This window comes from Lampetra fluviatilis, chromosome 71 (genome assembly GCF_964198595.1).
Source record: "Lampetra fluviatilis chromosome 71, kcLamFluv1.1, whole genome shotgun sequence".
Taxonomy (NCBI): Eukaryota; Metazoa; Chordata; class Hyperoartia; order Petromyzontiformes; family Petromyzontidae; genus Lampetra; species Lampetra fluviatilis.
Window position 1 is genome coordinate 1986889 of NC_136345.1, and position 26272 is coordinate 2013160.

Sequence of the window (26272 nt, forward strand, 5' to 3'; positions counted from 1 at the left end):
TTTGTTTTACTTTAAATATTTCTACTTTTTATTTTATTTTACCAGGCATAGCCCACTTGAGCTACACCGCTCTTTTTCAGACGCGACCTGCCCACAACACAGTGGGCTTATCAACGTGTGAAAATCGTATAGGTTATTTCGGTAAAGTCACGTAGAAGGGAAGTAATAAAATAATAAAAATGAATCAATAAAATAATTCTCACGACGTATCACTTGATACAGCTAATCTGGCTGTGACGGTCCCACCTGATGACGGAGACTTGTGTTGCCTCCGAAACGTCGTGATTTTTGTTTTTATTTTATTTTACTTTCTGCGTGGCTTTACCGAAAGAACCTAAGAAGATGAGCACACAGTAATGTTCACGTTGTTGTTGAGCTCACGCACCCAAGGGTCTCTGTTCAAGAGAGGGAGCCATAGAAATGGAATCTAAATAAATTTAAACTCTAATCCTGATCTCGCTCTCTGACGTCACCACTCATTAATTTGGCGTGATGCGCGAGGGGGAGGTGGCCCCCACTAGTGACGTCATGTCACGGAGGTATTTACCCCCCCACCGGGATTTTGAGCGTGACGTCACGTCTACCGATTTCCGTTCCAGTAAAATGCTTATTTGAGACGAGGTCAGCAGCCAAGCACCATCACCTGACATGGGCCCCTCTCATTAACATAATATATTCAGTTACCCTGCTGCTCGTTGGAGGAGGGGATTGTGTGAACCCCGCAAGTGACGTCATGTCACCTCATGCTGCAGCATGACGTCATAATCTACCAGGTTGCTTCTGCTGCGCGCACGCTCGCTCACTGCGATCCGAGGTGAGAAGTTTACATCGTGGTTGTTGTTGTTGTGGTGATTGTTGTTGTAAACCCAGGTAGAGCCTCGCTCCTTCTCCCTCGTAGGGATATCAATTGAGTAGCAACGAGTATGGAATCGATGTCCAGGTTGGAACATTACAACGCGGGGCCTAGCCATGCGGGGCCTTGCCTCCTGCCCTCGCCTGATTGCATTTGCTTTATTTCTCTGCTTAAGTTTAATTTGTCTTCACCTGGCTCACTACTTTGAAACTTTGTTTTACTTTAAATATTTCTACTTTTTATTTTACCAGGCATAGCCCACTTGAGCTACACCGCTCTTTTTCAGACGCGACCTGCCCACAACACAGTGGGCTTATCAACGTGTGAAAATCGTATAGGTTCTTTCGGTAAAGTCACGTAGAAGGGAAGTAATAAAATAATAAAAATAAATCAATAAAATAATTCTCACGACGTTTCGGCCACAACGCAAGCAGCCGTCCGCAGATGAAATTCCAGGTCTGTCGCACCTGGTTTTCACCTGAGGACGGCTGCTTGCGTTGTGTCCGAAACGTCGTGAGAATGATTTTATTATGTTTTATTTGTATTATTTTATTACTTCCCTTCTACGTGACTTTACCGAAAGAACCAAGAAGATTAATCCCTGCAGTCACGAAAGCTTTAAATCGAAATTTTACGTGTGGAAATGTTTATCGGTCAAATACTCTAAACGCGTGGTGATGTTGACTCTAAATGTGCAGGGAAAACCGCAGGATCCGGAGGAGAATCCACGCGACCACGGAGAGAGAGGGACACGCGAACTCCAAATATACAGCCATAATACAGGTTTGTTTGTGTGAGATCGCGTAAATAAATAAATGCGTCGTTCACCCCGCCACCACCCGACAGCCAATTAGTAAGGGGTTTGTCACGTAAACAGAACGTGGCCAATGCGTCACTAGTACAGCACTAGTGTGTAGTTTATAGTGTAGTGTATAGTAGTGTATAGTGTAGTGTACTAGTACAGCACATCGGTGTGTTGAAGAGCCAAGCCACAACATTTACAATCTGAGTACAACGTTTTGACACTAATTCCAACCAGCTTCATCAGACGACAGCCAAATGTTGTGGCTTGGCTCTGTGGGAATATAAATCGGCTCGTTGGGTTAATAGCGCAGCACGCTAACCATTGCACTACCACTCCCCACTCACGCACAAACTTTATCGGAAGTATAGTATCCAGTAATAACTAAGTTTCCCGGCTAAGCTCAGGTCTCGGTAATCAAACATTAAAAGTAATGTCTTGCCATGCTGGCTTTATTAGAATAATTTAATTCTGCCAAAGAAAGCTGTAAATGTGTATATTGTCACGGTTTTGTGGTTGTGTTATAAAATAGCGGGGCTTGTTTGTTTCATGAGGACAGCTTTTAAATACGTTGCCCTTGGAGAGCTTCAGGATAGACAATGTTGGATTTTTGCCATCTGGTGGTGTTGGCACAATTTGGTTCCCAAAAAAACGTTCATGTGCACAAAGTTTGCTTTATTTATATAGATTTTTCCCATATTTTGTCTTGTGTATGGTTTCTCAATGTTCATTTTAATTGTTTAGTTTTTTTATTTTCCTTTTACCTCATGCCATTATTTAGGTAAGGCTTAAGTATTGAATATCGCACTTTTGGCTTTGCGAGGCACTTTCCCAGATCGTAACCTCTATATTCAAGGGGCTGAGGAGTGCCGATTTTCAGCAGAAACTATATCTCTGCTTTATTGATGCAATTAAGGCATATAGTACCATATAGAGGCTTGGGGCTTTGGGTTCTTTGTTTTTTACGTCTCTGCCTCTGCTCACATTCTTTGATGATTTTTATGATTTTGGGAAAGCCCGTCTAAAGCTGCGTGACCAGGAGTCGGAGTCATTTCCTGTTCAACTTGGCTTGTGACAAAAATTCACTCTGGCCCCATGCATTACATTAAATAATTGTCGTTTGAGAAGCTCTCAATGGCCATAGAAATAAATAGCATTTGTTACGGTTAAAATGATACGCGCATCGATGCCTGGTTATAGTTAAGGGATCGTTCCTTGGTCAACCATGTTATATCTGCTGATGATCTGGAAATGGCTACTTAATGAGATGGGGTTAGATAATCTTGTTCTGTGCCTGGATAATTCCATCATGAAAGGTGGCCTTGCGTATGTTCCACCAAAATAAATCACCTGCCTGGGAATTTCATGTCATACAACACTGTACCTGCTCAACTCTCCATGAGTAATCAGGCATTTCTACAAGTGGTGGAGGAGTTCCCATGCTTGGTTAATGTGTTCACGACCAGCTCTGGTTTGGCAGCCAAAGTCTCACTTTAAATTTGTCTAGCAGCATTCTTTCATTAGACTGTGTAAAACTGTGTGGAAGCTGCCTGGACTTTTGCGCCATACAAAGCTGTGAGTTTCGATTTAAAGCTTTCGTGACTGCAGGGATTCATCTTCTTGGTTCTTTCGGTAAAGTCACGTAGAAGGGAAGTAATAAAATAATAAAAATAAAACATAATAAAACAATTCTCATGACGTTTCGGCCACAACGCAAGCAGCCGTCCTCAGGCGAAGAATGAAACACCACCAAGCTTGGAGCGTATATTTAAGCTGGGTTAGAGGGGGGAGGTGGGAAGAAGAGCGCCTAAACAAAATAATTTGCATATCAAGAGGAATTCAGCATATGGAAAATGCGTAGGAGGTGGGCGGGGGGGGTTCCAAATCAATACTATGCCCGTGCATTATGCAGGATTAGCAGCATCAAAAGGGGGGGGGGAGGGGGGTAGCATTAACAAAGGAAAGGAATGTTAATAGTATGTAGCTGCAGTTACTAAACAACCACGTAAAAAACTGTTAAAGTATAAACTGCATAACAAACTAAAGTATATACTTTAGTCTGCATAACAAACTAAAGTATATACTTTAGTTTGTTATGCAGTTTATACTTTAGTTTTTTACGTGGTTGTTTAGTAACTGCAGCTACATACTATTAACATTCCTTTCCTTTGTTAATGCTACCCCCCTCCCCCCCCCCCCTTTTGATGCTGCTAATCCTGCATAATGCATGGGCATAGTATTGATTTGGAACCCCCCCCGCCCACCTCCTACGCATTTTCCATATGCTGAATTCCTCTTGATATGCAAATTATTTTGTTTAGGCGCTCTTCTTCCCACCTCCCCCCCTCTAACCCAGCTTAAATATACGCTCCAAGCTTGGTGGTGTTTCATTCTTCGCCTGAGGACGGCTGCTTGCGTTGTGGCCGAAACGTCGTGAGAATTGTTTTATTATGTTTTATTTTTATTATTTTATTACTTCCCTTCTACGTGACTTTACCGAAAGAACCAAGAAAAAGCTGTGAGTGTCCATCACCAAGGTCTAGTCTGTCTGAGACCATCCCTCTCCCTGCCATACTGGCATCGCACCCGCCTCTCACTTGTCGTACTGTGGATGGTGGGCGCACAGGACGGTGCCACGCAGCCATTCCAGGCTGGGTCCAAATGGGTTATGTGGGTCACCGAGCCACCAGGCCTCATTCCACGAGTGATATCAATATACAATATCTGTAACGAGGCCCCCCAATAGACTGCCCCTGGAACTCTATCGGGCACGTCCCACTGAGGGAAGTCCTCAGGGCCCAGGCAAGTACATGCTGGTGGGAATATGTCGCTAGGCTGATTTGGGAATGCCTGGGAATTCCCCAGGAAGATCCAGAGTCTGTCGCCAGGGAAAGGGAAGTCTGGACTGCCCTACTAAATGTGCTGCCGCTACAACCCTCACCAAGACAATAGGATTTAGAAATGAACGAACAAACAAAGCTGTGAGTCTTCTTGGCCACAGATATTACTCCTTTCTCTGTGGATGCAAAATATTAACTTACTTAAAGGACCGTCTGTTCTGGCTTATAATTAAGACTGGCCAGCCTATGATTCCCTCTATTGAACCAAACAAGATTGTATTAGAACCTTACAGATCCCTAAAATATCAGTACAGAACATAATCAGCGAGTTTCTTTGGGAGGCCAAGCTGCATTGGTTGGGTCATGAATCCCGCATAAACAGACAGCATGCTCAAGCATCTTCTGTTAGTCCAGGTGTTACGAGCTAAACAGGAATGGCATTGGCTTGAGAAGAGATTGGAGGATGTGAAGTTGATCACACCTGCTGATGACTGGTACCAGGAGTGTCATGATCAGCCTCTGTGGAGGAGGCCCGTGATATATGCTGCGGGGCAGTTGGAGATATTTGCTCTGCAACAACAGTGAGATCGGAGGAGCAACGCTCACATGAATGGGTGGAACGCCGGGTGCCTAAAATGCAGCAAGACAGTGTGAAGCACAGCTGGTGCATCTGTCAAACATCTCAGTCATTCATCCCTTGACACCTGGATCATTCCAATGACCTGCTGACAAGTGATCCACACTTACATGGCATTCATGTGAAATGTATGTGTAGTGAGTTCAACTGAGTCGCAGACGTACACTTGGAGGCAACAAATTTATTTAACACCAACACACGGGGTAACTGCCCCTTAACAGAATAACAACCTGTGGTGGTGACCACCAGGCTAACTGCACTAATTACAACGTAACGAGCTTCTACGGACCGGGACCACAGCTCGGGTCCAGTTCCACATGTTGTAGACTTGATGGAACGTAGACGAACGTTTCTTCAGGTTGAACAACAACGCCGGTTCCTCTGGGGGACCCGGCTTATATTTTTTGTGGTGTGGCTGGCTCCGCCCTTGGCCACGACCACCTTTCAGAATCCTCGAGCAGGATCTGGAACCCGACCACGTGACCACCCCTAGCCCCCACTTTGGGCCCCTTTGTAGACTTAACTGGTCACGTGCCCTCTCGGGTCAACCAGAGTGCCATGGCCTTTAGTAACCTCATTCCTACGGCTGGCACTCCCACACCCTATCCTGTAGGGCCGGCACTACACGCCAAGCGTGGTGCCATCTGGCGATATCAATCAGCGCTCACCGAGCCCCTCTAGGGCCAGTACTACACTCACCATAATGGTATTCGCGATGTCGTTACACCGCACGCCGTGCCTCTCTAGAGCCGGCACTACACAGTGACATCCCGCAATGTCACTACATCTGTAAGAGTTTATTTATGTGGGGAGCGGTAGCGTAGTTATTACACTGTGTAACAAAAAAACATTTTTGTTCCTGGGTAGTGTTATTTCCTAATTGCATATACCTCAAAAGTACAGGAAATGCTATTATTCCCCACAAACTTTGCTTTTGTGACTAGGACAGTGATATTTTGAAATTTACCTATTTTCAATGATAAATTTGTGTCTTTTCGTTCACATAAAGTCCTGGTCACAAAAGCAAAGTTTGTGGGGAATAATAGCGATTTTCTATACTTTTTAGGCATAAGCAATAAAAAAAATAACACTTTGTACGCAGGAACAAAAATTGTGTTACATAGTATTATCATTGTACTAGCGGTTAGTACCCGGCATTGCCCGGGCAAAAAAGGCAGACACATGTAGTTACACACGCAAATCGACTCACACACACAGAGTTACAGGCACAAATCGACTCGCACATACATACATAGACTGAACAAAAACCGCCATTCACCACTAAGTGGCGGTGACGTCACGACAATGCTTGTGCCAGGCTATGTGCACCTTGAGGCCACATGAAGTGTCGAACGCCCGCTGGCAGGAGGTCAGGGGGCAAACCCAGATGGCACAGATCGACTGACTGAGACGACTGGCTGATGCATCACCTGTGGCCCCTACTGTGGCAACTTTCTGTGCTTTAGCCACCCGGCGCTCCGCTCGTTGTTGTGAGCGTTACTCCTCCGCCCTCCGTTGTTGTTGGAGGGTGACTGATTCCAACTGCCCAGTAGCGTCCTTCAGGAGCCTGCTCCAGAGGCCGATCTTGACACCGTTGGTACCAGTCATCCGCAAGTGGACTCAGCTCCAAGTCATCCTGTACCAGATCACTCCATGTCTTCTCCAGCCCGTGCCGCGCCCGTTTAGCCCCCTCGATCCGGTCGAACAAAAGCTGTTTAGGCATGCGGTGGCTGGCCATGCGGGCTACATGACTCGGGCAACGCAGCCTTGCCTGCTGGAGGTCACCGATGGGACTTTGTCCACATCTTTCAAGGATTTGTGAGCTCCTCACACAATGCAGCCTGGTTAAACCCAGGATGGATCGTAGGCAGGCCATCCTAAATGTTTATAATCGGCAAAGATGTTCCATTAGGGGGTCCAAGTTTCGCAAGCATCGAGAAGGGAAGGAATAACCGTGGCCGAGAAGACCTGAAGCTTCGTACGGAGTGATAGACCAGGTAGCTTCCACACAGTGTTACGCAGCCAATGAAAAGATAATGCAGCTCGACTGATTCGGAGTGAGACCTTTGCTGTTAAACCGGAGCCGGTCATTAGCACACTGGCAAGGTATGGGAAATTCTCCACTGTCTCCACAACTGCCCCATCACCAATTGGGAGTTGTGGGGGTGGAGTGTCCAATGGTACAAAATAGCCAGGCAGGTGCTTCGTTTTGGTGGGGCTGATGGTAAGGCCCCCACCTCTTGGTGGCAAGCTCCAGGTTCAGCAGCAGCACCTCGAACTCCTCCTCCGAGTGAGTTGCAATTAGCAGATCATCGGCATACATAACGTGGTTGAACAATAGAGTGCCATCCTTTGACCGCACCCGGGTATCGATCAGCCTCCCATTGTTTCTGTAGCAGATGGGAATTCTTCCGGTACAGGCATTGAAGGCTTGACGAACTACGTGGTCCAAATATATGTAAAATAATGTGGTAGCCAGAGGACATCCCTGTTGCACCCCAAGGTGGAAAGGGAATGGCTCTGACTCACGGCCACGTATTTAGACGTGGGGCGGCTCGCCATCATGAAGGTCCTTAAGGATGGTGATTAGTGGGTCAGGGACTCGGAAAGCACAAAGAGCAACCCAGAGGCCAGGCCTACTGATGGTATCATAGTCCTTGAGCAGGTCAATAAAGCACACGCATGGACTAAGATGCACACATGGACCTACAGACACGCAAAGAAATGGAGTTACACCGACTAACACGCACATATCGACTCACACAAACACATCGACTTACAGACACACACATATGGACTCACACACACATAGACATGCACTTAAGATACACACACATATATGGATGTACACACATACAGCGACTCACACACACACCGACTCACACAGCAATACGTGGACTCACACACACATTGACGTAAACACACATGTACTTACACACACACATATGGACTAAGACGCACACACATGGACTTACACACACACACAGCGACTGATACGCACACAAATGGACTGACACGCACCCTTGGACTGACACACACACATAACCACTTTGACATACACACACACATGGGGCGTTGTCCGTTAGAAAAAGACAGACACACACATGGAGTTAAAGACACGCATGGCTCTACACGCACACACATATGGACTCAAAGACACACACATCGACGGGCACAGCAATCCCCGATGATGGCACATCTATCAGTATGGCAGTACTACGTATGAGGAAATAGCGTGACGTGAGCGATGGAAACAATATAAATTTATTGAAGAAATAATCAAATCACAGACTGGCAGTAGACCGTGGCAGCGTCATAAAAGACAGCAAAAAAGGGAAAAATGAGCAACCTAAAAATCCAAAAAGAGTTTGTGTACACAAACATAATTATTGTAACATGTCAACTTGTTTCATAATGGTAAACAATGAACCTGAGTTCTTATCTGCACACAAACATTATTATAGTAATGTTTGTCAACTAATGTGTTTAACAATAGTAAACAATGGACTTGAGTTGTTAGCGTAAGAAGCAATGGACTTTGTACTTACCATAGCCATGTTGAGGCCTTGTGCCATGCGTAGCCCCCGTCCTGGCCTACATTGGCGAGGCAGCAGAGTTGGCACATTGCCAGGCTAGGGGCTGGGCCACTACCCCTCCCCCCAGCATCCCCCGGGCGTGCAAGAATAATGGTATGCAAGCACTGAAATATGATCTACGGGGTCTGCAGTATAAACTGGACGCATCGTGTTGGGGGGGGCAAGAGGACATGACACTGTGAATAAATATCTGCAGCGTTATGTGTGTATGTATTGCCTGTAAAACACGTAAAAGGAAATGTCCCCCGTGAGCTGGAGCGAACGCGCAGCACTTGGTAGGGTCCGCCCCCCCACGCAATTGGCGTCAGTTGGTATGGTCGATGTCGTGCAATAAGTAAATAATGAATAATAGAAACGGCACAAATGTGTTAATTAAACTACTTTAACGTTTACCGATGGGAAAACGGAATAGCCTATTCCCACCGCGGGGCTTAGTGTGTGTCGCTCGGCAAATTTTTTTCTACGTGAAGCCCACCGTCCGAGAGCCAAATCCCCCGCAAGCGCGAGCGCGCGGAGACTTTTTATATATAAGACTAGCTTCACTACCCAGCTTCGCCCGGGACTTGGATTCTTGTCTTGGATTAATTTCATATTCCCTTATTTCACTGAAAAACCCTGAAGAAAAATTATGCTTGCAAGAAAGAAAAAAGTCGAAACAAATCAATTTACCTAAATCGGATGTTTTCACTCCAGGAAATTCAACCTCATCCCACTTCTACGCAAGGTCGATTTTGGCCACTCAGGAAGGGAATGACGTGGCGAGCCTAAAATAGTCGCATTCACTTACAAATTCCAGACAGCATAAGTTGTGACGCCAGAGCTCAGCATTGTAGAGTTTTTGCTGCTTCACACAAACAAACAGATGTATTTACTGCTTTATATTTAAGAAGATAGCTGTTGTACCCGTTCTTCGCACAAGTATGTATTGAAACTCCGAGAAGCCAATGGCTTCATTGGCTAGGAGCGAAGCGCCACCTAAACTCTCCCGGCACGCTGTTAACAGCTCTACGTATTGCAGAGCGCTTAAATCAGGTGTGTTGCGGGTTGACGCCACACACTTCATGGTCATTCCCCCTCCCCCGCCAAAATACAAAAGTCTATTTTATATCTAGATTTGAAGTTTTAGTGACTAGACAGACACATGTATCCACACATTTCCCTTTTATATAGATAAATCGACATTTTGCGACCCCCGCTGTTGTATGTGTTGGAGTTATGAAATTTTGATGAAAATAATAAAATTAATAATTTCCGAAAAATGCGCAAATCGCAATAATTATGTTAATGTGTGTATTAATATGCATAAATTATGATAATGCGTGTAATGATATGCATAAATTATGATGGTGTGAGTAATCGTATGCATAAATTATGATAATCGCGGAGATAATCGTAGTAATTTATGCGGATGCTTGCGATGATGTTAATGTGAGCAGTTGTGGTAATTAGGCTCAGCTTCGTTTATCCAGAGTTATGTCAATCAGGATAACACGATGATCAACGATTAAACGTTTACCGATTATCCTAGTGTGTGTTATGATATTTAGGTATCCATTTTCATATCTCATCACAGGATACAGTTATCAAGAATAAGATGGTTTTGCATGGACTTGGAAAGAAGCACTCGAACAGTTGGTGTTAAGCAATTTATTCTAACAAGCATGTGACATTCTATCATGCAGGTCGAACATGCGTCAATAATTCATGAATAACCAAACCCCTATGCATTTGCGATATCATGCGTTCGATTAATATGAATAACTAAAATTCTTATGCAATTACGAGATTAAGCATTGACTAAAATGAATGAATAAACACTTATGCATTTACTAAATTGAATAACTCAAAACTCTTATGCATTTTCGATATTGTGCATTCGACTAATATGGATAACTAAAATTCTTATGCAATTACGAGATTAAGCATTGACTAAAATGAATGAATAAACACTTATGCATTTACTAAATTGAATAACTCAAAACTCTTATGCATTTTCGATATTGTGCATTCGACTAATATGGATAACTAAAATTCTGATGCAATTACGAGATTAAGCATTGACTAAAATGAATGAATAAACACTTATGGATTTACTAAATTGAATAACTCAAAAACTCTTATGCATTTAACGAACTGAATGACTAAAGAAAAAAAAAACCTCCTAACAACCAGGCATCTCATTAGTTCGTTTTGGTATCGATCACAATCGGCGACTGGCCGAGTTTGAAACCAAGCATGACACACTTCATTTTGCGGTAAGAAAAAGCACTTATTGTATCCCAGAGGCGAAAGTATATGTCAATAGATTCGTCGGCAAGTGTGAAATCCTTTTAACGGAAGGTTGGAGTCAATGGTGGGTGCGGCGTGTTGCGGGAGAGCGAAATCGGCTCGGTTTAATTAATTCTTCCGCGAGACTCTAAGACAAAGAAAACTGGTTTGACAAGATTTCCTCTCTTTGTGCACGGTCGATTCGCAATGAGGATTTCGAGGGTTTTAGTTAGCATCGACGAATCTATTGGTCGTTTATGCGATAAGAGAAACAAAAAAAAAGGCAAGAAAAAAAAACTTCACCCTCTTATAACCGACGGATTCTTAATTACTCAGAGGGCCACGATTCCTTACGGCCAGCTGGTGTTCAAACTTTATAATTAGTCTTCTGATGATTGTCTAGGGTTGGTCCCATTGTGAGAGAGGTGGATTGTCTCTTGGATAAATTCTTGCATGCCCGCGGGAAGTAGGTGTGTGCGTGTGTGTGTATGTGCTTCCTGGAGGTTGTGAGTGGGGGAGGTGATACGACCCTGGTTCGCAGATTCCTTTTGCCCGTGTGGGTTGCAGCCGCGACTTTCTCCGCAGGGAGGTGAGCGGCGGCGCTTGGCGGCGCTTGGCGGCCCTCGGTAGCTGACGGCGCGGTGGCGCGCTCTTGTAGCTGACGGCGCGGTGGCGCGCTCTCGTAGCTGACGGCGCGGTGGCGCGCTATCGGTAGCTGACGGCGCGGTGGCACGCTCTTGTAGCTGACGGCGCGGTGGCGCGATCTCGGTAGCTGACGGCGCGGTGGCGCGCTCTCGTAGCTGACGGCGCGGTGGCGCGCTCTCGTAGCTGACGGCGCGGTGGCGCGCTATCGGTAGCTGACGGCGCGGTGGCACGCTCTTGTAGCTGACGGCGCGGTGGCGCGATCTCGGTAGCTGACGGCGCGGTGGCGCGCTCTCGTAGCTGACGGCGCGGTGGCTCGCTCTTTCTCTCCACTGCTGGATGACGAGTCGGTTCTCGTTGGTTGTCGCTCTGGCGATGAACGATGCTTTCGTTCGTTGCTGGTATTGACGTTGGGTTGAAGTTGTTGGCTCGAGAGTGATAGCTGGAATCTCCGTCCGTTTCACTCGCAGCTCGGCGGCTCAGTGTAGTAATTCTTCTTAGGTGGTGCAGACCTCAGCTTGTCAATGCACGTCGCTACCCCGCGAACATCGTCATTCTGGATGACGGGAGAGCTCCTTCGTTGTTGGCGACGAGATGAGATGGGGGGCCTGAGCTCCGGTGAGAGAGATGGAGGCCGGAGCCCCGGTGAGGATCTGTTTGGTGGGGCCCGTGGCCCGGACGAAGTGTGATGGGGCCAGAGGCCCTGACGATCTCTGGTGGTGGGGCCCGTGGCCCAGACGATCTTAGTTGAATGGATTTTTTTCCGGCTTATATTGAGAAAAATCCCCTCCGTTTCCCGAGTTGTTCAAAGTCTGTCATAAAACCTTCCTGTGTGTGACCATCTGCATCCGTGTGTGTGTCCGTCCGTGTGTTTCGCGTGCGTGTTTGTCCGTGTGTTTATTAGCTTTGAAGACACAGCTGTTGTCGTTCTGGAAGGGGGGGGGGGGGCTCGTGACGGCGCCAACGAAGTTATACATTAGCCAGACCGATGATTTGCGTCGAGTTATATATATATAGAGATATTCGAATCCATGTTTTTGTTACTGAATAATATTTGTCGCGAAAACCTACGCGTTAAGCGAGCTTAATTATTTCCTCCCTCGCTCGGGGATCATATCTTTTGTCTCACATAGCTTAAGTTGTTTTGGTTTGGAAGTTGAAATGCGACTTATTCCATTATGCCCCAGTTATGCCGAAAGCGTGTTCCCGATGTTTCATCGTGACCCGATCTCTCATGGAGATGTTATTCCTTGCGTGTGCAATTTTTGCTGTCCGTGTTGTGGGAAGACAAAGACGGTTGTTTCCAGTGTGGAAGCACCCGGCGCATGCTTTTATTTATTTATTTTCTGAGAACGTGTTAATTTCCTTTGAGCCATTGCCCGGGAGTTTTATTGGTGTCATTCCCCGGCTTTGTGCCTGTGTGTGGAGATCCTCTCGGAAAGACAAAGATGGCCGTGATTACCCTCTTTCATGCCCTCTTTCCTTTGAAATGAGGTGTGCGCACATCTGTGTTAGTGTGTGGGGGCGTGTCCGTTCTCACGTTGCCCCGTGTCTATTAAAAAAAACGATATTATCTATGTTGGCAGAATAATTCTTAAAAAAAATATTAATTTTAAAATTAAAAAGGGGGGCATATACACAACACCACTACCACCGTGTGGCATATTATTACGTGCCAGAGACTCTGTTGAGAGATTAACAGTCCGAGTCCATAACTGGCAATAAGTAATGGCAAAGCAGTTACAAGCGACTCACAGAATTGTGCGCAGTTGCTTATACAGTACACGACTTCCCTGAAGGCAAACACCTTCAGCGAGCGCAATGCCGATCACACGCGTCGAATAACTCCGAGAAGCCAATGGCTTCATTGGCTAGGAGCGAAGCGCCACCTAAACTCTCCCGGCACGCTGTTAACAGTCCTTACAAGTGTTGTATGTCTTGGAGTTATGAAATTTTGATGAAAATTAATGAAAATTAATAATTTTCCGAAAAATGCGCAAATCGCATTAATTATGTTAATGTGTGTATTAATATGCATAAATTATGATAATGCATGCGATTATATGCATAAATTATGATAATCACGGAGATATTTTATGCGGATGCTTGCGATGATGTTAGTGTGTGCAGTTATGATAATTTGGCTCAGCTTCGTCTATCCAGAGTTGTCAATCAGGATAACACGATTATCATCGATTAAATATTTACCGATTATCCTAGCGTGTGTTATGATATTTAAGGTCACAGTTTCAGATCTCGTCACAGGTACAGCTCTTATGGATAAGAGAGTTTTGCATGGACTTGGAAAGAAGCACTCGAACAGTTGGTGTGAAGCAATTTTATTCTAACAAGCATGTGACATTCTATCATGCAGGTCAAACATGCGTCAATAATTCATGAATAACCAAACCCCTATGCATTTGCGATATCATGCGTTCGATTAATATGAATAACTAAAATTCTTATGCAATTACGAGACTATGCGTTTGACTAAAATGAATGAATAACTCAAAACTCTTATGCATTTAACGAACTGAATGACTAAAAAACCCTCCTAACAACCAGGCATCTCATTAGTTCATTTTTGTATCGATCACAATCGGCGACTGGCCGAGTTTGAAAACAAGCATGACACACTTTATTTTGCGGTAATAAAAATCACTTATTATACCCAAGAGGCGAAAGTATATGTCAATAGATTCATCGGCAAGTGTGAAATCCTTTGAACGGAAGGTTGGAGTCAATGGTGGGTGAGGCGTGTTGCGGGAGAGCGAATTTGGCTCGGTTTTAATTAATTCTTCCGCGAGACTCTAAGACAAAGGAAACTGGTTTGACAAGATTTCCTCTGTGTTTCCTTGAGTCTGTGTGTGGGAAGCGATACGACCTCTCTGCTGTCTGTGCGAGCGTCAGCTGACACTTTCTCCGCTGTGAGGTGAGCGGCGGCGCTCGTCCAGAAGGCTTTGACTCTTTTCCTCCACGGCGGGATGACGAGTCGGTTTTGGTTGATGCGGGTCGATCTGGGTGTCGCTCGTTGTTGCTCGGTGGCGCGCGGTGGCGCTCGCTTGGCGCTCGCTTGGCGCAAGGTGGCGCAAGGTGGCGCAAGGTGGCGCAAGGTGGCGCAAGGTGGCGCTCGTTCAGCGATCTCCGCCTTTCCTGCGGGTTGTTCGCTGGTCGTCACTCTGACGAGGAGCGATGCTTCGTTCGTGGCAGGGTGGATGTTAGCGTCTTTGTTGGCTTCACTCGCAGCTCTGCGACTCAGGGTAGCGATTCTTCTCAGTTGGTGCAGACCTCGGCTTGTAGCGGCGCGTCGCTACCTCGCGAACCTCGTCCTGCTGGATGACGAAAACTTCTTCGTTGTCGGCGTTGAGATGAGATGGGGCCCGTGGCCCGGACGATGTGGTGGGGCCAGAGGCCCTGACGATCTGAGTTGGGGCCCGTGGCCCGGATGATCTGCCTTGAATGGATTTTTCCCCGGCTTATATTGAGAAATCCATTCCGTTTCCCGAGTTGTTCAAAGTCTGTCATAAAACCTTCCTGTGTGTGTGACCATCTGCATCCGTGTGTGTGTGTCCGTCCGTGTGTTTCGCGTGCGTGTTTGTCCGTGTGTTTATTAGCTTTGAAGACACAGCTGTTGTCGTTCTGGAAGGGGGGGGGGGGGGCTCGTGACGGCGCCAACAAAGTTATCCATTAGCCAGACCGATGATTCGCGTCGAGTTATATATATAAGAGAGATATTCGAATCCATGTTTTTGTTACTGAATAATATTTGTCGCGAAAACCTACGCGTTAAGCGAGCTTAATTATTTCCTCCCTCGCTCGGGGATCATATCTTTTGTCTCACATAGCTTAAGTTGTTTTGGTTTGGAAGTTGAAATGCGACTTATTCCATTATGCCCCAGTTATGCCGAAACCGTGTTCCCGATGTTTCATCGTGACCCGATCTCTCATGGAAATGTTATTTCCTTGCGTGTGTAATTTTTGCTGTACGTGTTGTGGGAAGACAAAGACGGTTGTTTCCAGTGTGGAAGCACCCGGCGCATGCGCTTATTTTATTTATTTTCTGAGAACGTTTTAATTTCCTTTGAGCCATTGCCCGGGAGTTTTATTGGTGTCATTTCCCGGCTTTGTGCCTGCGTGTGGAGATCCTCTCGGAAAGACAAAGACGGCCGTGTTGCTTGCTTCCCATGGGGTTTTGTCTTTGGTTAATTTTGAGAGCCTTCTCCGCCTTTCCTCTTCTACTTTAATTCCGTACTTATTATTTGACTTCTTGTGATTATTTAATCTGTTATCTCGGCTAGGAATTTTGTTTTGGACCCCCAAGCCATAATTATTCTTTGATGCTTCGGCCCGGATGTGTAGGAATTATTTAAAGTAAATAATGTCCGTATTTAATTAACAATTTATGAATCGCGACTCTGGTTTTCAATTGGAGTGAGGATGGATACTGTTTGCTTACTTCATGGCTAAGTTGTACTGGTTTGTCTAACATGGTTCAAAACCCGTTTGTGGTTTTTTTTAATCGTTAATGTTGTTCCTTTGTTAAGAATATAATTATATATTTCGTGGCCTGGTTTTGTACTTATCAAAGGGTTTTTTTTTTCTTTACGAAAGGATGTTTCTTCCAGAACCCCCCGCTTGCAATTCCCTCCCTTGTCCTCTTGTGTGAAATTCGGGGAGTTTTATGATCTTGATTACCCTCTTTCATGCCCTCTTTCCTTTGAAATGAGGTGTGCGCACATCTGTGTTAGTGTGTGGGGGCCTCTGTGGGAGTGTGGGGGCGTGTTCGTTCCCACGTTGCCCCGTGTCTATTAAAAACTATATTTTATATGTTGGCAGAATAATTCTTAAAAATTAATTTTAAAAATTAAAAAGGGGGGCATATATCCAACACAAGTCCTTACTTAATAACAACTCCTTACTTACTAACAACTCCTATTATTTTTCATTGCTGAAGAGGTTGCCCCCCCCCCGACCTGAAAATCCTGGCTCCGCCTCTGAGTGTGTGACAGTGTCAAGTTTGTATTTGCAGTAAAGTCTATTAACTCTATTGAGCATGGAGGTTATATCAATACGGTAGTTTATTTTTGTTTTCCTCTGGTAACATTTGTAAGAATGGAGTCAGGATGATATCACAGCACATGTGCAGCTGAAGTCAGAACTGTTCATCCCAGCATTCAAGGACATCTGTGCCTGGCTTCACACCTCTAAGTTGCAATTCAACATTAATTTATTGATTTCTGCATAACACAAATAGTATTCATATTCTTGGTTCTTTCGGTAAAGTCACGTAGAAGGGAAACAATAAAGTAATAAAAAATATAAAACAATTAAATTATCACGACGTTTCGACTTCAAAACAAGCAGTCATCATCAGGTGTTTTTTTCCACACCTGATAAAGATTGCTTGTGTTGCAGTTGAAACATCGTGAGAATTTTATTGTTTTATATTTTTTATTATTTTATTGTTTCCCTTCTACGTGACTTTACCGAAAGAACCAAGAATATGAATCCCTGCAGTCACGAAAGCTTTAAATCAAAACAAATAGTATTATTTTCAACAGCCTTTGCTTTGTCAGCTGAATTTAGCTTTCATAAATATTACTTTTGTAGCCAGACAGCCGTTTTGTGTGCTCGGAGTATTGGGTTAACATTCATTTTGAAGATACGAGGGCTTCTAGGCATGTTTGTGACCATTTGCCTTCTCATTGTGTGCCATAACAGCCCGTGTGATGAATTTGGGACACTTTTTCACTATATCATGAATATATGAATAGGTATAGACGTTTGTCTGTGTAAATATGCATTCCTCTGTGTATCGATACTGACGTGTAGATGGTGTTGATATTTTTTTTCTGTCTGCAGCTGTCACTTCCTCTGCAGAATTAGTCTAATGGAGCAAAGGCACTCTGCGCGGCTCAGTGCATACAGCATGGATCGTACTGGAAATTTGACACGGCACCAGAGAACTCGCACAGGAGAGAAACCCTTCAAGTGCAGTGTGTGTGAGAAGGCGTTTGCACTTTCATCTCATCTTGTAGCACACCAGAGAACACACACGGGAGAGAAACCCTTCAAATGCAGTGTGTGTGGGAAGGCATTTGCACGTTCATCTTGTCTTGTAATACACCAGAGAACACACACGGGAGAGAAACCCTTCAAGTGCAGTGTGTGTGGGAAGGCGTTTGCACAGTCATCTACTCTTGCAATGCACCAGAGAACACACACGGGAGAGAAACCCTTCAAGTGCAGTGTGTGTGGGAAGGCATTTGCACATTCATTTTCTCTTGTAGCACACCAGAGAACGCACACAGGAGAGAAACCCTTCAAATGCAGTGTGTGTGGGAAGGCGTTTGCACAGTCAACTACTCTTGTAGAACACCAGAGAACACACACAGGAGAGAAACCTCTCAAGTGCAGTGTGTGTGGGAAGGCATTTGCACAGTCATCTACTCTTGCAAAACACCAGATAATACACACGGCAAAGAAACCCTTCAAGTGCAGTGTGTGTGGGAAGGGGTTTGCACGCTCATCTACTCTTGTAGACCACCAGAGAACACACACAGGAGAGAAACCCTTCAAGTGCAGTGTTTGTGGGAGGGCGTTTGCACTTTCATCTCCGCTTGTAGCACACCAAAGAACACACACAGGAGAGAAACCCTTCATATGCAGTGTTTGTGGGAAGACGTTTGCACAGTCATCTACTCTTGGAATACACCAGAGAACACACACGGGAGAGAAACCCTTCAAGTGCAGTGTGTGTGGGAAGGCGTTTTCACGTTCATCTCCTCTTGTAGCACACCAGAGAACACACACGGGAGCGAACCCCTTCAGGTGCACTCCTTGCGGGAAGACATTTGCACTTTCATCAAATCTTCATGCACACCAGAGAACACACAAGCATCAGAAGATCCAGAAGGAGTGGAGTCTGAAATCGGCTTGTGAAAGTCAAAGTGCCACAATGAGCCCATCCCTCATTAAACAAGAACCGGAAGAAAATCCCAGCTTAGACACTTTTAAAGGTATCAAGGTGAAATATGAAGAGGTGAAGGTGAAATGTGAAGAAGTGATGGTCAAGAGCGAAGAAGTGAAGGTAAAATGTGAAGATGAAGATTCAACTCCAAAATCAGACCTTCACATCGATAGAGGCAACGTGAAGCAGGAGGAGAATTCTGACTGTGAGGCAGAGCAAGGAAACTCCCAGCAGTTTGTGGAAGTTGAGGTGTGGGTGGACTTCCTCTGAAACAATACAAAGTCAAATGGAGACCCGGTAGATGTGTAGCTTGAGATGATGTCGCTCCAATAGACGCACCTTTGTCACAGGCCTTTAATGACAAGAATGTGAAGTTGAACGCTCAATTCCTAGGTTCAACCTGCAGGGCAAGAGCGGCCAGTCTTTGTGGACCTGTGGGTTGCGTAGATCTCTAACCAGGAGTGAGAGCCAATAAGCTCTCAAGCATTCGATATGTAATCATAATTGCATTTACATGGTGCTTGCTTAATTGCCTCAGCAACTTGGAGTTTTTTATCGTATCTTGTCTCAAACACTCGAAGAGCATCCCCAAGTAGCAGCTGCCCCTGTGTGGCACAAGGAGGTGGCCCTGCACCGGCCTGCATGTGGACAAGAGCCTGTCAGTAGGGGGCGGTGGTTGATGTGGCATCTTAGTTGTGGAGTTTGTCGGTAATGTTTTAGAATTTAATCAATTTTGACCCAGACGTCAGAATGCAATGGCCTACTCGTTTTGAATTACACTATTATGTTGTACATTCACTTCGATTTAAAGCTTTCGTGACTGCAGGGATTCATCTTCTTGGTTCTTTCGGTAAAGTCACGTAGAAGGGAAATAATTAAGTAATAAAAATACAACAATAAAATAATTCTCACGACGTTTCGGCTACAACGCAAGCAGCCGTCCTCAGGTGAAGAATGAAACACCACCAAGCTTGGAGCGTATATTTAAGCTGGGTTGGAGGGGGAAGAAGAGCGCCTTGACAAATTAATTTGTATCTCAAGAGGAATTTAACATTCCTTCCCTTTGTTAATTCTACCCCCTGTCCCCTCCCTTTGATGCTGCTAATCCTGCATAATGCACGGGCATAATATGAAACCCCCCGCCCACCTCCTACGCATTTCCCATAAATATGCTAAATTCCTCTTAATATGCAAATTATTTTGTCAAGGCGCTCTTCTTCCCCCGCCAACCCAGCTTAAATATTCGCTCCAAGCTTGGTGGTGTTTCATTCTTCACCTGAGGACGGCTGCTTGCAATGTAGCCGAAACTTTGTGAGAATTATTTTATTATGTTTTATTTTTATTATTTTCCCTTCTACGTGACTTTACCGAAAGAACCAAGAAGATGTACATACACTTAAGCAGACGGTGCGCATTTTTAAAAATAACTTATTGTTAATACGATTTAACCTGATGCAGCATAATTAGGTGCAGTAATTAATAAAATGACTCAATAATTTAGAATTAATACTTGTATGATTGTGTGTGTACATGTAACATTTTGTCTATAAGGGTTAAACATTGATTAAGTGATGTTAGGACAAAGTGTGTGTTTTGGAAGTAACCTGGACAGATCACTCTGGTGAGACCCGTTGTTTTTGTGATACAGGTCAAAGGGTACTTCTGTGTTTTCAGGAAGCATCTCTCTTTGGAGCAACTCATTGTCTTTGAAATAGGGAGCGCATTCGGATCATTCATCAGTTACAAGGCAGACCACTCAAAAGTTACACGGATAGGAGGTACATTCTCTACAACACGAATTCTAATTTTGTATTACGTGTTGACGTAGATTTTGTCGAACTAGGACTAGAAATTATTCTTGCTGATTAACGTCTGAATGTTCACAACCATGGGTTGAAGCAAGCCCCTCAGAACCATTTACGGCCTTGGGCCAGGAAAGTCATGAAAAAAACTGCGCACGAACGACGCATCCACGCAAGCTCCTGATGGTCCGTTTTAAAGTTTGAAAATGAAACAATGTTGAATTGTATTATGTTTTGAATTAGATAATTGTATTTTTTCATTAAAAGCTTATATCATTTTACATCTGGTAGACTTAATTGAAAACGACATTTCGTGTAAATTTCCTTTCGTCGTTAAGTAGATGGCCTTGCCGGGGATTTGGTTCCATGCGGAGTTTCACCTTTTCGGGATTGCGGGATCGAAATAAGGCGGCACAGAGCTGGCTGTGCGAGAAGACCGCCGTCCGTAGATCGATTCCAACATGATCGAACGTCTGTCCATGCGCCTCCGTCGTTCATACAGGGGGTGCGTATGTTTGCAGCGCCCCCTGCATGAAAACGACGGAAAGTGCAGCGTTCGTCATAGGTAGATGAAGTTGTGTGCTTATATAAGAGTATAGCCAGTGGGTTTCAAAGTACCTTTGTCTTACAGAAATCAATTTCGCGTGAACCCACCGCATTAAAACAATGCTCAGCTGAGCGGGGCAAGTCACAGTGGGGGGGGGGGGGCACCTTATATATGTCACGTGCCGTAGCTCACGTGACTTCTGCCGCGAAAATGTCGAGATGTTTTCGCCTGAGGATGACCGCTTGTTGTGATCGAAACCTCGCGATTTATTTTATTTTTTCTACCTACGTGACTTTACCGAAAGAACCAATGAGTATGAAAGACGTCTCGTCTGCTGATCTTGTTCATATCTGTGTACATCGATATCCCACATTGCTTACATGTACACGCCACTCTGAAATAAATATAAACTAGAACGACTTCCGGGGATGGGCAAAGATCGAGGAAACTCTTTCCATGGAGCGAGTTAAGTGTGTTCGATTCAACATCTCTGTCCGCCTCTGTGTGTCTCTCTCTGTCTTTGTCATCTCTATCTTTCTCTGTCTCTGTGTTCCTCTTGTCTGTGTCCGCCTGTCTTGTCTGTGTGTGTCTTGTCTATCAGCGTCTGTCCAAGCATAGTCAATGACTGTAGCGGCACGCACCCGTTTAACTCCCATGGCTACACGCCACTCAAACTTGCTCCGAACACACAAAGACAAAGATCTCCCGTATAGCCTGGACAGAATGTTGGGGCAAGTGCCCAAGCCTTGTCCCTAGTTTTCATGAGCTTAGTAATCAAAGGATCAAACCATGGTGGGCGGTTGCCTTTAGTTTTAAATCTAACCAACGGAGCATGTTTGTCAAGAATTTGGAGAAACGTGTACCTGAAGGTCTCCCAAGCCGTAGTCAGGTTAGGGATTTCAGAGACCTTGTCAATATCCAAGTGAAGCACATCATTAGTAAATGCCTGAATGCTCAAGTATCTCGTGGAGTGCTTCTCAACCAATTTAGGGGGGCTTTGGGTCTGGCTGATGATCTCACCCCAAATATGAAGGAGTGATCACTAAGGTTATTATCCAGAACACCAGTCAGTGCGAAATTGTGAGGGGCATTTGTCAATAGGACGTCAAACAGACATGACTGTCCCGGATTTTTTAGGTTGGGTCTTGTGGGGACATTTATTCATTGAAATAGGTTAAATTCATCTGCAAAATTTGTGGCCACGGCCGGCAATTTTAGCCAATTCCAATTTAGATCACCTACTAAAACTATTTCACCTTTAGGGAGGCCCCCAAGAAGCTCTCTCAGTGCAGACGCAGCTTCAACATCCTTCCCACTAGGCGGTCTATAGCAGCACACTACCAATATATGTTGATTATTTGGGAGAGTTATTCTGAGAGCAAGACCTTCAATACAATTTTTTTAAAACAAGGAGTGAGCTGGTGAACATGCAATAGTATTACAAACATAGATGGCAATTCCACCTCCTTTAGATCCTCGGTCAAGCTCAAAAAGGTTGTAGTTGTCAATCGTAATCTGCAAGTCATTTACAGCAGGAGTGAGAAATGTTTCTGTTAGGCAAAAAATGTCCGGGTCCAGGCTTGCCACTTCTAATTTTAGTTGACTTAATTTAATCACAAGCCCTCTGATGTTGACGTGTAGAACACCAACACCTTTTCTGCCAGAAAAATCTACATAATTATACGATTTCTTTACATTTGGGCCAGGATGAAGCGCAATACCACCCACAGGTATTTTCTGTGAAAGGATGAAGAGCGGCGAACCTTGGATGAATATCAGCAGCTCGCAGGTGGTGATATTCTTAAGAGCAGAATGAAGTTTGGAAGGAGTGCTGGTGAAGTAATGGGGCAAAGATAAGGTTGAAAAGGTTTCAATGATGGAGTGTAGAATTGTCTATAAGCTGTTTAATTAGCAGGTGTAGTGGCAAATTGAGCAACAAGTATGGATGCGAAGTAACGAGGGTAGCCGTTTGTAGAGTTGAGTGTGGCACTAGATATGGCCGGGAGGGACAGCAGTAGAATATACAGCAGGACGATTGCCATCTTTCAAATATCAGGGATACACATAGTTTAACACATGAGCGAAAAATATATATACTTGTAGGCCAAGCGCGAGAAACGTCTTGCCACACTCGCCACACATGCACGGCTTCTCACCCGTGTGCACTATTGGTCACAGCATTGGAGGTGACGCAGAAGAGGTTGGCGCACTCATTTATGGCCTTGAGCTTCTCGCTGCACTCGGGCGGCAGCTGAAGGTTTTCCAGGTCGTTGAGCGAGCGCTGGAGGGCGGCTCCGTGCTTGCCGATCAGGTCGTTGCATGTGCTCATATCCTCGAGCTTGGAGGACAGCGAGCGGAGCGTGGTCTGCAGTTCCCTCTGCCGGCCTGTGCGCCTGATTTTTCATCGCCCGAGTCATAAGCTTGCAGCACGCTTGTAGAGCCAGCCCTCCTTCACCACCGTCACCTCCGCTATGGCGTCGTAGTCCTGCCTTGGCTCTCTCGGTCTGCTCAAGCACTCCGCCACAGACTCTCCGTGCACTTCACACGAGCATGAGCGACGCGTCACTCCTCACCACCACGACCACGGCGGTCCGCATGGCCCTGGGTGCTGCTCCCTGTGACTTCGGGTGACAAAGGCGGCCGGGCCTGGTTCTACCCACACACCTCCTCCTGTGCCATGCCGGCCCCCATTTATACTGCTCGGGAACAGCACGTTAAGGCTAAATGTGGGTCTTCGTCTGAGTGTGGTTGTGTGCAAGTCAACCCGTGGCACCTGGGTCGTGCACATAGCCTGGCACAAGCGTCGTGGTGACGTCACCGCCACTTAGTGGCAAATTGCGGTTGTCACCATTTGTGTGTGGGTGTTTGTGAGTGTTGAGTTGAATATCTGTGCTTTTTGTTACGTCCTGGGAGTCCTGCCTACGACCCGTCCTGGGTGTCACCAGGCCGCCTCGTGTGAGCAGCTCACAACTCTACGTTGAACTTCTTTCGCACCGTACACAGCTGACCGCGATAATCGGAGATGCGGGGGAAGGACAACAAACTAAGTACGCAAACAAACTGTTCTAGAGAAAATAGTTTTCAATCTGCCCCAGTGGCTTCCTCATTCATTCATAAACCGTAAAGGATAATAAATACACAATACGAAAAGCTTATAGCCTAGGGCTTTAGACAATGCGCTGGCGAACTAGCTGTTTTAGACAAATTTCAGGGTGCTGATTCCAAATCTGATCTCAGATTTGCTCTATCACATCTCATTTTTATGCTATCGGCATACCCCATTTTCATTGATTTTACCCGAAATTAGCTCTGTCACTTATGATTTCAAGTTGTTGCGAGTTAGTGACTGCTTTAGTGCAAAATATGGTGCTGTATTTTTAGGATAGTGTGTTTATAATATCATTTTATGTAGATATCCACATTTATTTAATATTTTTCTTCTGCAGGGCGTGATCTAACAATGGCTACAACATCCGAAAGAAGGAAATGCAGTAATGGCCCAGATATCTTCTGCTACATCTGTGGCAGCTTCACTTTTCAAGATCAAAGGCGCAACATCAATACCTTTGTCAAGAAGGTTTATCTTGCCTACTTTAAAGTACGAATTGGAGACCAAGACAAAAATTGGGCTCCTCACAAAGTGTGTAAAACCTGTGTTGAAACTTTGCGATCATGGTCTAAAGGAAAGAATGTTAAGCTGAAGTTTGGTGTGCGAATGGTTTGGAGAGAACCTACACACCATTTGGATAACTGCTACTTCTGCCTTGTGAATGTAAAAGGTTTCAATAAGAAAAACAAACAACACTTACAATACCCAGATATCCCATCTGCCAGACGACCAGTTGAGCACTGAGGAAATACCTGTGCCTGTATTTACTGAGCTACCAGAGATTGATGTTGAATCCCTCAGTTTACCTGCTTCTACAGATGATGATGCTCAGATCGAATTTACGCCATCTGATGCAGATTGTGATAACATGTATCTGTTTAGTCAGCCTGAATTGAATGATCTTGTAAGATATTTGGATTTGCCAAAGCAGTCTGATGAATTGTTGGCTTCCAGGCTGCAAGAGAAAGGACTACTCAGACCTGGCACTACTGTCCCCTTTTATCGTAACAGAGAAGCAGTACTTCCATTCAGATGGTCAACTTGTTTATTGTAATGATGTTGAAGAGCTTCTTCTCAATATGGGACTGCCCGCATATGATTCAAGTGAATTGAGACTTTTTATTGACAGTAGTAAAAGGAGTTTGAAATGTGTGTTACTTCACAACAGAAATATATATGGTTCAATCCCAATAGGACACTCTGTAAAAATGAATGAAGAGTATGCCAACATCAAGATTGTTCTGGATAGATTGGAATACCATGTTCATGGATGGCTAATTTGTGTTGCTTTGAAAATGGTTAATTTTCTGCTGGGTCAGCAAGGAGGTCACACCAAATACCATTGTTTCCTGTGCTACTGAGACAGTAGGGCTACATTCGAACACTGGGTTAAAAAGAACTGGCCACCAAGAATGAGTTTGACGCCTGGTGACAAGAACATCAAGAATGAGCCTCTGGTTGATAGGAAATTTTTTTTATTTCCCCCACTGCACATAAAACTTGGGTTAATGAAGCAATTCGTCAAAGCTCTTGATCACACTGGAGACTGCTTCAGCTATATATGTTCAACCTTTTCAAGTCTCAGTGCCGAGAAGAAAAGGCAGGAATATTTGATGGCCCTCAAATAAGAACACTCATCAGGGATCCACACTTTGTTATAACAATGACTGCGGCAGAGGCTAGAGCTTGGAATGCATTATCTGATGTGGTGCGGAATTTCCTTGAACAGGAAAGCGGACAACTATCGCGAGATTGTGGAGGAGCTGCTCTTGAGTTTCCAAGCACTTGGATGTAGAATGAGCATCAAGGTTCACTACTTACATAGTCACTTGGCCCAGTTTCCAGAGAACATGGGTCACGTGAGCGAAGAGCAAGGTGAACGCTTTCGTCAAGACATTAAAGTTATGGAAGAACGTTACCAAGGCCGATGGGACTCAAACATGATGGCAGATTACTGCTGGTCCTTGATGAGAGACATTCCACAATCTGTACATCGGAGATCATCAAAGAAGAGGTCGTTTATGCAGATGTAACATCACTATTGTGAATGACCTTTTTGTACATATTTTTCTTATCTTCACAATTCAATTCTTACATGGTAATATGCATTCACTCACATTGATATGCAGTCACTCTCACAACTTTGTGCTACGGCTCATTAAATGTTTGTTTCATTATTATTGTATCTTATCTTATTCTTGTATGG

The 26272-nt window shown here is 44.8% G+C and overlaps 1 protein-coding gene across 2 annotated transcripts; it reads left to right on the forward strand.

Moving 5' to 3' along the window:
• Positions 1-634: 634 nt before the first annotated feature.
• Positions 635-26262, forward strand: LOC144953005 (uncharacterized). 2 transcript variants are annotated; one of them, XR_013640728.1, is made up of 4 exons: positions 635-814; positions 1552-1636; positions 17501-20386; positions 24404-26262. XR_013640728.1 is itself a non-coding variant. In XM_078883499.1 (3 exons), the coding sequence occupies exon 3, from the start codon at positions 17529-17531 to the stop codon at positions 18876-18878; it is 1350 nt and encodes a 449-aa protein (XP_078739625.1). In that variant the 5' UTR covers positions 635-814; positions 1552-1636; positions 17501-17528; the 3' UTR covers positions 18879-21660. The 2 variants fall into 2 exon arrangements, 1 of the variants encoding a protein (XP_078739625.1); XM_078883499.1 differs by lacking the exon at positions 24404-26262 and having other exon boundaries at positions 17501-21660.
• Positions 26263-26272: the final 10 nt, after the last annotated feature.

What these genes read in the sequence shown, in the direction of transcription:
- LOC144953005 (XM_078883499.1), top strand. Translation starts at nt 17,529, where the DNA reads ATGGAGCAAAGGCACTCTGCGCGGCTCAGTGCATACAGCATGGATCGT.